Raw genomic sequence first — 11,646 nt, 5'->3', positions numbered from 1 at the left:
CAATGACCTCAAACTCAAGACCGCAAAACCCTTACCTTGTTGCCCATACCCTAAACATCATCCTATCTCTTTATATATATCCACAATATATTATAAGTTAATATAAGATTTTAATAAATTATAATTAAATAAATATCTTTTTATATTTTTTTTAAATAGTCAAATGTATCGTAATTATAGTTTTCATATGCAATAAGAATAGTCAATGGCAAATATAAATTATTTAAAAAAAATTAAATTGTTTTTAAAAAATTAATAATTTAATGGGTCAAACTTACACTTTTTATTCAATTTCTTCAGTGTTAAAAAGATAAAAAACAATTTTATATTTTACTCCCATACCAACTTAATTCAATCTTTTTAATATAAAAATTATTTTCAATAAATTTAATATTAAACCTAAACCTAGATTAATAATAAAATTCTTTAATAAAAACATACATTGACATGGTGAAATTTGAGGAAGAAATCCCTAGAGAAAACAGTTTTTTCCAAAAGAATATTACCCTCACACATTAAGGATTTTGAGGAAGAAATCCCACAGGAAAAACAGTTTTTTCCCAAGGAATATTACCCTCACACATTAAGGTTTCCAACAATAATTACCCTAGAAAATTATTATTAAATATTAATGTTTGGCTTGTGAATTGAAGTATCTTAATGTAAGGCACTCACTAAGCCACTTAAGGATGTCACTGGCACAAATAACAATAACACGAAGCGCGAATAATGCAAATCCTGGGAAGAAGAAACGCAAGATGCCACATCTAGTTTGGCTATATGACCACTGGCCTAAAACTCGCTACTATCAATTCACAGTTGTTCTCATCCTCCTGCCAGAATCAATTGTCCTGGTTTGTCTGATTGTGCAGATAACTTTGCTCTGGGGCAAGGAGAACGCCAAGAGGATACCATTGGCTTCTGATACAATTCATCAAGGAGCTCGCTCGCTGACGTTAACCAGACGTCTTGGAATTCATCTGGAACTACTGTTTTTTTTTTTTTTTTTTTTTTAACCATTTGCAGAACAAGACATCCTCATTCTTTGAGGAACCCAAATTCCTTTGCAACTATTGATTTTTTTGTTTTGTTTTGCGAGTTTAAATTTAGGTCCATTGATTGTTTGGCATATATTGTGTTTTGTCTGGTTATTTTGCTAGAGTAGGAGTAATGGAATCGTCTTGCAGTTCAATGAATTCCAACAGGCCTTCCACGGGGAAGCGATGTCTCCGTCCTCTGCAGAAACAGGGTGCTTCAATGAATAAACACAGCGTATGCATTCTCTCCTTTTTTACAGATAATTTCTATGCTGCAAACATGCCATTCCCCCAATTGGGTTTATTACGTTCCCCCAATTGGGTTTATTACAGTGAAATGTGGCTATGGGGCAACAGGTTATCAGCCTCCCTGCTTAACCATCGAACAATTTCTAAGTGGATACCCTTTTTTGGCACGTTCAGTTGGAAGTGTGAATCAGGATTTGGTTTTATTGTTTTTGCTATCACAGAGCGACAGATTTATCCCGGCAAGAGGATCCATCGATTTGGACGTAGCTAGATTCATGATCACGCAGAAGCAAAAGGACAATGACGATACCCATGCCCTCTCCCCTTCCCCCTCCCCTTCCAAAAAAGCATACAAGAAGGAGATGGCAGCCACTTTATTGAAGAATGCCGGTGCTGCTGACAACAATTGCAGAATTCTTTCTTTCAATGGAAAATCATCGACTGTTTCCCAGGCTTCACAAGAAAATGTGTTGGCTAATCTCCCTATTTCTAGAAGAGCACGCAGATATATTCCTCAGGTAGGCCTGGATTTCATATTTTTTTACAGTCATTTTCACTAGATATTCCATAATCAAATCTTGAATACTATTGATGTTTACTCGTTATTGAATCAAAGCCCTTGATCCTATTTGTAATTGCAGCATTATCCCATATGGAGGAATGTGTTACACAGATTTTTTTCTTTTTCATTTGCAACGCTGAAATCGCTACCACACCCATTCCAATTTCTTAAATTTTTTTATAACAGAATAATGTTAGAAATCATTTCAGTACAGGAAAAGTACCCCTTTGCAAACAAAGCCATGATCGCATTTCTTTTTTTTTTAAACCATTGATATACTCTTCGGACACCAGAGAAACTACATAGTATTTGAGGTTTTTAGTACACTGGATACGCCTATCTGAGGACCTTTGTAATTTAACCTAGTAATTTAACTTATCCATGTTGATTGCAGTCTGCAGATAGAACCCTGGATGCGCCCCACCTTCTGGATGATTATTACTTGAATCTATTGGATTGGAGTTCCACCAATGTTTTGTCCATCGCCCTGAACAACACTGTATACTTGTGGCATGCTTCTGATAGCTCTGTATCTGAGCTTCTGAATGCAGATGAAGAAGAGGGTCCCGTTACCAGCGTTAGTTGGGCACTCGATGGGACACAAATTGCCGTTGGGTTGAATAATTCTGTTGTACAGTTATGGGACTCGCAATCTAATAAAAGGGTAAATAAAACCTGTTTATCTCTTCCAAGGTTTTCTCATTCTAATATAATGGCAATCGCTAAATTTGACATGATACAATTGCAGCTAAGAGCCTTGAAAGGTCATCATGAACGTGTTGGTGCACTTGCTTGGAATGGTCCTATTCTCACCACAGGAGGGCTGGATGGGATTATAATCAATCATGATGTTCGCATCCGTGACCACATTGCTCAAACATACAGAGGACATACCCAGGAGGTTTGTGGATTGAAATGGTCTCCTTCTGGCCAACAACTTGCAAGTGGGGGAAATGACAATCTACTCTACATTTGGGACAAGAGCATGGCATCCCATAATCCTTCCTCTCAATACTTCCACCAATTAGATGAACATTGTGCGGCAGTCAAGGCCTTAGCATGGTGCCCCTTCCAGAACAATCTTTTGGCATCTGGTGGAGGGAGTTCAGACGGTTCTATAAAGTTTTGGAACACTCAAACAGGTGCCTGCCTGAATACCGTCGACACCCATTCCCAAGTCTGTTCATTGCTGTGGAATAGACATGAGCGTGAGTTATTGAGTTCGCATGGGCCAAATCAGAACCAGTTAACCTTATGGAAATACCCATCCATGGTGAAAATTACTGAACTTACAGGGCATACTGCTAGAGTTCTTCATATGGCACAGGTATGAAAATTCATGCTTTTTATGAGTACTTATACATGCATCCATGTTTTCCCTTTAAATTTGTCCTAACGACCCTTACCATTGATTTACTTCTTCAGAGTCCTGATGGGTACACAGTTGCATCAGCTGCAGCAGATGAAACACTCAGGTTTTGGCAAGTTTTTGGGGCTCCGATGCCTCAAAGAAGACTAAGACTAAAGATGCAAAAGGGGCTTTCAACATGTTTCATACTCACATCCGCTAAGAAGTATCTGTCCAAATTCATGGAATCAGGATGGATGTTCAACTGAAGGTAGTAATTAGATGTTCTTTTTTCTGTTTACAAAGCTCTTTTGCAGGCACTCTATAGTTCTGTTGGATTTTCATGTAGTACATTCCAGTTTCATGCTCATATCCGATAAGTATTTGTCCAGATTAATGGAATCATAATGGATGTTCAACTCAAGGTAGTAATTAGATGTTTTATTTTCTGCTTGCAAAGCTCTTTTGCAGGCACTCTATAGTTCTGCACTCATAGCATGAATTGTGTATTTTATCTATTGTGGACCCTGACGGAACAATGTTGCAACAGCTTTGTGAGGCAATGATCCATGTCTTCAGCTGCGTGATAAGCTTTAAAGTGGTTTTGGCAAGTCTTTGGAGCTTCAAAGACGGTTCCAAAAATGATGCTTTATGGCTGTTAGCAAGTATCTGATTCACATCTATAAAAAGGCCTCCATGCTTCTACACATGGAATGATGATGAGGGGATGCTCAATGTTGCAGGTAATGCTTGAATTATTTATCTTGTTCATTAGCTGTAAGGAACTTATATCTATATTTTTATCTCCTGTATATTTTATTTCTGTAATATGGTACACTATCCCATCATGCAATTCTTGTCACATGTGCATTCTGATAGGATATTGATATTATCAGAGTAACTAATCGCATACACAAGTACTACTCCTACTCATGTGGCTACAATTCTAACATTAAAAAATATTGACTGCACTGAACTGACTAAATTCTTAAATAAGCAGACACTAAATTGAGAGCTTCTCATGTCCTGCCAGGACAGGCAATATGGACATCTTGTGTTGTATACCTGTTGCGAGGTCATGTCCATGGATTTTAAACCTTTGTTCTCATGGAACTGCTGGCCTCATCAATAATCCTTGCCCTGTGTCTCCAAACAAATCTTGAGTTTTTGTGGAAATTGTTTCTGCTTCTTGTATCCAGTAATCATCTCTTTCCTCCAGTTACTGGTATCTGTTATGGGGCTGTTTGACTGACGAGCCATTACATTCTGTATTCCTCTGCTCTCATGGAACTGTCTTCCTGATCAATCATAATTGCCCTATGTCGCCAAACCCAGCTTGAATGTTTGTCGAAATTGTTCACGCTCATTGGTCCTATCTGGTCATTATATCTTGCCTATGATTACTGGCATCTATTATTGGGCTGTTGGAGAGACCAATCATTCTCATCCTGTATTCCTTTGCATTTGAAATCGGTTCAAGTTCTGGCATTTTTGCTTTGTCCGATAGCCATCCTGTGCCTGTATTTTTCTATGGAACTTTGATGGTTTTTGGAGTCGTTGCGACTCCTCCATCTGGGTTCCCGCTGGATTCTTGCCATATTTTGGCATGCATAACACAAATTTTTTCATATCTACGTACAGCTAATTAGAATGTTTGCAGTTACCTCTGATTTAAACATACCCATCTCTACTATTTCATGGATGTTCTGATTTTTTTAATTTTTTTTTCCAAATGTGTTTTGCAATACCTTTCTTACCGGATAATACAGGTTACCACTACCACATAAATCAAATTAAGTTGAAATTTCGATCATGGTTTCATTTTTTTATTTTCACTTCCCGAGTAAATTTTGGTAATGAATTCAGTTAATGATGAATAAGAGAAATAATCAGAGAAACTCTGTCTTTGCCTGTTCTTAACTTACCTTCCAAGGTAATTTAAAGGAATTACTGACAAGTATACTGGCAGCATTCAGTTTGTCAGATTTATTCAGAATTTGCAGATGATTTATAATTTATTATATATGGCTGATTGATAATATACCATTTACGAGATGTCTAGCAAACAAATCTTCATCCATTTAGTCAACAATTAAAATTGGATCAATGAGATGTAATCTGCAAATGAAGTCTGTGAAGAAGCATTGGGAATAATTAAGATAAAATTCTAGGTTTTCCTCTAGCTTAGAAGGTTAAATGACACATTGTCAAGTATTTCAATTTAATGTAGCAGAATTTATTAAATGAGAGACATTTTGAGTTTTCAGGATACTGTTTAATTTGTTACGCATTGCTATACTTAGCACTGTCATAACATTTGTCTAACACGATGAATTGCTTCTCTTTACTACACGTTACAAAAGATCGTTCAAGGTGCCTTTAAGGAACATGGGATCTTGCCAGCATTCTAAGACTTTCGAGGATGGGTTCAATTCTCCGAAGAAGAATCATACAGAGAAGAGCAGCATGGTTCCTCAATTGCATTTTTTTAATGTCAAGATCCTAAGGTGCACTCTTTTGTTATTGGTTCTGCACTTAGCTAGTTGCACTACAATTCTCCAGCACAATTAAATTAGTAAGTATCTCAGGTTGATACTATATGTGCTTCATCTTTATTATCTTTTATGGCATGAATTGTTTTGTAATTTCATTTTATTGTATTGCATTATTTACTGACAATTGCCTCATTGTAGCTCCTCCCTCTTCCCTTTGGGCATTGATAATCAATATCTATTGATGTCTGCCCCATAATCTTCCAACAGCATTTTTCATTGATGTCTGCCCCATAATCTTCCAACGGCATTTTTCAATGCCACCAATCGAAAGGAAAATTTTCCACCCTTTAGCTTCTTAAATTGAAGTCTTTATGGGATTAATGTTCAAGGCATTGAGAATATCCGAGATACAGGAAAAAATGTTGATCAGCGGCCTCCATTACTTCAAAGCTTTTGATAATTTTTTGAAAGGGCAATCCCTGTCTGTGGATATAAATCCAAGTGTTTAGATACAGGTTTTCTGAAAATAGTTTAACTTTCAAAACTCTATTGTTATTTTGGTGCTTACGGTTCTGAATTACAATTTCGCATTGAATCAAATAGCTAAAAGTTCAGCTTGTCCTGTATTTTCCTTTAATGAATCTACAATATATACACTTCACTGGCATAAATTATAATATGAATGAAGTTCTGGCATTACATATCGGCAATTCAATTAATTCAATTACAAAAATAGCTACAAGTTGCAGTGAACATTTCTCCACAAAAAATTGTTTTAAAAACAACTGTGAAAAGTGAATTGCTTAATTTCTTTTAATTTTCATACATAATGGTGTAATGCGTTAATATATTTTATTTTATTATTAAGACAAGATATTTATTACAAATCCATAAATTAAATATCAAATATTTATAAATCATCATCATTATTATTATTTTTAAATTTATCCTTATAAAATAGCTATTTTAACACGGCAACATGAACATAACTCCCCAAAGTTTTTGAATATGTACAGTGAATATTGTGAAAATCTAACAAATAGATATAAGGTTTAGTATAAACATGTGGAATAATTGAAGATGGTATTGAAACAGTGGTATTAGATTGGATAAATAGATTTATGTTTTGAATAGGCAAAATATTTGAAGATATATTGGACAACAATTATATGAAATATGTATAAGTCTGATATTTAGGTGTAATTATATGTTTTATCTTATATGGACCTGAAATTATAAACATTGCAGGTCTTTTATGAATTTTTATTTTGATATCTTAAAATTGCATTGCAGAATTTTCAATGTGACATATATATGGAATATATCACCTCTAAATTGTACATATTCATAATTGTTTTTGTTAGTTTATAATAATATTGCAAAAAATTCAATGTGACAAATACATGGAGTATATCACATCTAAATTGTAATCATATCTCAATTCTTAAAGCCTTGTATATCAAGTTAGGGTGGGGAGGTTTCAAAAATATTGCAATTACAATGTATTTATAAAAATATCAAATTGTGTAAGACAATGAAAGGGATGGAGTGGTTAGCTTTGCAATGAGATGGATCATGATTTGAAATGTCATGTACACGTCCATTGTGACATGTGGATATTGCAATTAAAGGTTAGCCACAAGACCATTGTGACCTAGACTTGGTGATGGACGTACAAGCAAGCAAAGATTGTTGATTTAGAGCTTTCATCAATAACAATAAGTGAAACTATATATAATTATGTAACTACACATTATATAAAGTAGTGTTGGATTTTGACATGCCTAACCTATAATCTTTTTTTATCATATTTTATGTTCAATAGATTGGAATGTTTGCTAGTACCTCTAAAATCTAACATACCCATCATTATTTCTTGGATGTCATACATTTTTCCTTTTCCAAAGTAGTGTGTCATACCTTTATGTATGCCAAGTAGTGGAGATTTTCGTTAGGAGATAAGTTAGAGATTCACTCAAATTTGAATTATGGTTTAATTCTTTTATTTTCACTTTCCAATAAATTTTGGTAATGAATTTTGTGATTGATGAATAAGAAATACTTGGACGAAACTCTTGTTGTTTTGTTCTTAATTCTAAGGTAATTCAAAGGAAATATTGCCCAGTGCCTTAACTTAATGTAGCAGCATTTAGTTTTTAGATTAATTCATCAATAACAATAAGTGAAACTGTATATGATTATGTAGCTACACATTATATAAAGTAGTGTTGGATTTTGGCATGCCTAACCTAAAATCTTTTCTATCATACTTTATGTTCATTAGATTAAAATGTTTACTAGTACCTCTAAAATCTAACATACCCTTCATTATTTCATGGATGTTATACATTTTTCCTTTTCCAAAGTAGCATATGCCAAGTAGTGGAGATTTTCATTAGGAGATCAATTAGATTCACTCAAATTGAAATCATGGTTTAATCTTGTTATTTTCACTTCCCAATAAATTTTGGTAAGGAATTTTGCAAATGATGAATACGAAATACTTGGATGAAACTCTTGTTGTTTTGTTCTTAATTCTAAGGTAATTCAAAGGAAATATAGGCAGGTGTCTTAACTTAATGTAGCAACATTTAGTGTTTTAGATTAATTTAAAATTTGCCAATAAATTATAATAATAAAACAACACTAATAATTCAAGTCACTAATATGAGTATCTATCTTAACATAAAAACATCTCCTTCAAGCCATTAATATGAGTATCTATCTCAACATAAAAACATCTCCTTCATGTATGGTGACTTTCATGTTAGGAGTTTCAAATTCATCCATGTTTCATGGGAGTAACTGCAAACTTGAGAATTACTTGGTAATCTTTCACTTCACTTTATTGATTCACATTAGATTAGTTATGTAAGATTTGTTGCATATGATTTTTGGTACGAGACACTTATGTTCCTTCCTTTTAATTGTTAATACATTGGATTCCCTATACATGCATTTTATACACAATTTACATGCATTTTCTTTCATAATAGATATCAGATGAAATGCTTACAATTAATTCAATATGCAATTTATTTTTTTATAACTTGTATTAAGGGCTTCTCAAGTATTTAGCCAAAGGCATTTCATATATATATAATATGCAATTTATTTTTTATAACTTGTATTAAGGGCTTCTCAAGTATTTAGCCAAAAGGCATTTCATATATATATATATAGAGTAAAGAAGTAATTTTATTATAATAATAGTATAAATTAATCTAAAATAAATGCATATCAAATATTTGTAAGCTAAAATTTTATCCTTAAATAAATAGTAAATATGTGTATTTATAGTGGGAAAAACCTTAAACAAAGGAAAATAACCCACTCTCAAACATAAAAAGAGCATCTATCTCAATCTGCCATTAAATTCAACATACAACTTATTATAGTTATCAAAATACTTAAAAAGCACAAATTTGGATCTTTTTCCTCATGGCTTTGCCTTCTACTCTTTCACTAGATATATACAATAGGGTTGTTTGCCTTGGTCATTTCATCAATGGGAAAGTGCTCATCATGCTTCTTTTGTTCTTGATTTAGGGGTCTCATTAATTCAAAAATAGTGTTTTTTCCTTCAACTAATTTATAAATGAGAGTCTTATAGCCCACCTGCTTTGCCATCATGGATTCTCTATGGAAATTAACTTCTGATCCTTTTTTTTTTCATGTACAAAGATCTTTGTTCTTGTTCTTGAAATGGATACAATGTCTCCATTCTCAATGAAGGCCAATTCCAAAAGCTTCTAATGGTATGTGCAAATTTTCCTGATGGATATCTAAAGCATTTACCAATATTCAATGGTGAAATTGGTCCTTCAGCAGAAGATCATGTAGCTGCTTTCCTAAATTTTGTTGATAATATGAACATAGAACATGAAAACTTTATATGAGATTATTTGTGCAATCCTTAGAAGGAAATGTTAGGATCTAGTTTAGGCAACTTAGAACTGACTCTATTAGAACATGGAATGAGCTCATAACTATATTTAAGAATCAATGGGGGGTAAAGAAGGATGTTGTCTACTTTCTCACTGAATTTGATGAATTGAAGAGAAATCTTGGTGAACCAGTGGCCGAATTTATCAAAATATTTAATAAACTCTTTCATAAAATCCCTGCTGATTGTAACCCACTGGTAGCAGCTGCAAAAGTTAGATTTTCCAAAGCATTTGAGGAGGACTTTGTAGTGATGTTAAGAGAAAGAGTGTCCAATACATTAGAATATATGTAGACAAATGCCATAGAGGTTGAAGCTAATAGGTCTACTTCTAGCAAGCTTAAAGCTAAAGAAGAAAAAGAAGAAAGAAAATTAAAAGCTAGTATTGACGACTTATCTTCCTCCAAATCCAAACTTGAAGATCAAAAAATTGATGAAATTACATCTTTACTTAGAAACCTTTCCAATAGGATTTCTAAAATCAAAGCACAACCTAGAACCACTCAACAAACTGTTGTTAGGCCACAAGCTCAAACTTAATTTCGAAGAGCTCCTCAAATGTAGATCCTTTAGAGACCAGGTTCTGATAAAAAAAATCCAACCACCATTGTTGATTGATGATCAACAACCTCAGGATATAGGTCCTTTAATTACTGAAGATATCAATAATCTTGATTCTTCAACATTACAAATGGAAATATTACCTACATCTTCCTCTCGGCCTTTTTAACAAGAGCAAGGAGACGCTCAACTTTCCAAATATCAAGCATTCCCTGAATTTTTGATTGCAGAATTAAATAAGAGGTATGATCTAAGACCTAGATCAGGCCCAGGTAGACCTCCTAAATCTACAACTATAATCGAACCTGCGATAAAATCTATTCAAACACAAACTCCAACACCTCAAACTGGAGAGTCATCTACTAAAACTTTTCCATCTGATGAAACCATTTTGACAACTTTTAATATTGAGAAAGAGTTGGAAAGAGTCAACATTCCTATCCCTTTAGCTGAACTTTCCAAGAACCCTGGTTATAAAAATCAAGTGTCTAAATGGATACAATCCTCTAGTGTAGATGTTGAGGGAGATATTATCAGTCTACAAGAAGAAAAACCTTCAGTAGTTTTTGGCCCTAGTTCTGATATGATTGATGAGATTGTTCCACCTTTTTATGTAACTTTAAAGGTCCATGATTTTCTCTTATATAATTGCATGTTGGACTCTGGAGCTTCTCATAACCTTATGCGAAAGGTAATTATGGACCAGCTTCTGTTAGAAGTTACTCATTCCTATCATGATCTCTACACCTTTGATTCAAAGAAAATACCATGCCCAGTGTTGATCAAAGACCTAGTTGTCACCCTAGCCCAAATACTTGTTAAGAGTATAGTTTTAGACATAGTTGTCATTGATATTCCTACCAAGTTTGGAATGCTTCTTTCTAGATCATGTTGTGCTAAACTTGGAGGATCATTTCAGATGGACATGTCTTTTGCTACTATTCCAATATATGGAGGTGAATATATAAGGTTATATAGGGAAGTCAGATTACTCCATATGGTTTGCAGGTCTGATCAAGAAAAAAAATCACCCCATCTATGTGGTAGATCAGGATTTTTGTTGCTTTCAGTTATCATTGCAAAATTCATCAAACGCTCAACTTGCCATTGAAAATACAGTTTCCAAACATAAAATTGTAAAATCAGACATCTGGAAACTTTATTTTGATGGCTCTTGCTGTAAGGAAGGAGCAGGAGTAGGCATTGTTTTAATCTCACCAAATAAAGAAAATATTACTCAGTCATGTAAACTTGAATTTGAAAGTCACCAATAATGTGGCTGAGTATGAAGCTTTTCTTCTTGGTCTTAAACTAGCTAAGAGTTTAAAGGTTCAAAGTTGAGTGTCTTTTCTGATTCTAAGCTAATAGTTTAAGTAAGGTTAGAAACTTGTGTCAAACAAAGCACCCAAGACTCAGATATTATAGAAATGAAGTTTGAGATAACATGA

At 33.8% G+C, this 11,646-nt stretch overlaps 1 protein-coding gene across 1 annotated transcript; it reads left to right on the top strand.

The window, feature by feature from the left end:
- Positions 1-683: 683 nt before the first annotated feature.
- LOC149229114 (cell division cycle 20.2, cofactor of APC complex-like) lies at positions 684-6,296 on the top strand. The gene is made up of 7 exons (XM_089378467.1): positions 684-1,272; positions 1,508-1,804; positions 2,243-2,512; positions 2,597-3,175; positions 3,274-3,467; positions 3,747-3,939; positions 5,560-6,296. The coding sequence occupies exons 1-5, from the start codon at positions 1,171-1,173 to the stop codon at positions 3,463-3,465; spliced, it is 1,440 nt and encodes a 479-aa protein (XP_089234593.1). The 5' UTR covers positions 684-1,170; the 3' UTR covers positions 3,466-3,467; positions 3,747-3,939; positions 5,560-6,296.
- Positions 6,297-11,646: the final 5,350 nt, after the last annotated feature.

Source organism: Pinus tabuliformis, chromosome J (assembly GCF_031772625.1).
Source record: "Pinus tabuliformis cultivar Carrire ecotype Pingquan chromosome J, CPIR1, whole genome shotgun sequence".
Classification (NCBI taxonomy): domain Eukaryota; kingdom Viridiplantae; phylum Streptophyta; class Pinopsida; order Pinales; family Pinaceae; genus Pinus; species Pinus tabuliformis.
Note: the sequence above shows the minus strand (reverse complement) of the source record. Positions and strands in the feature narration are given on the sequence as shown.

What these genes read in the sequence shown, in the direction of transcription:
- LOC149229114 (XM_089378467.1), top strand. Translation starts at nt 1,171, where the DNA reads ATGGAATCGTCTTGCAGTTCAATGAATTCCAACAGGCCTTCCACGGGG. An exon ending in ACTCGCAATCTAATAAAAGG is followed by an intron (nt 2,513 to 2,596) that starts GTAAATAAAACC and finishes ATACAATTGCAG; the next exon opens with CTAAGAGCCTTGAAAGGTCA. An exon ending in GAGTTCTTCATATGGCACAG is followed by an intron (nt 3,176 to 3,273) that starts GTATGAAAATTC and finishes TTACTTCTTCAG; the next exon opens with AGTCCTGATGGGTACACAGT.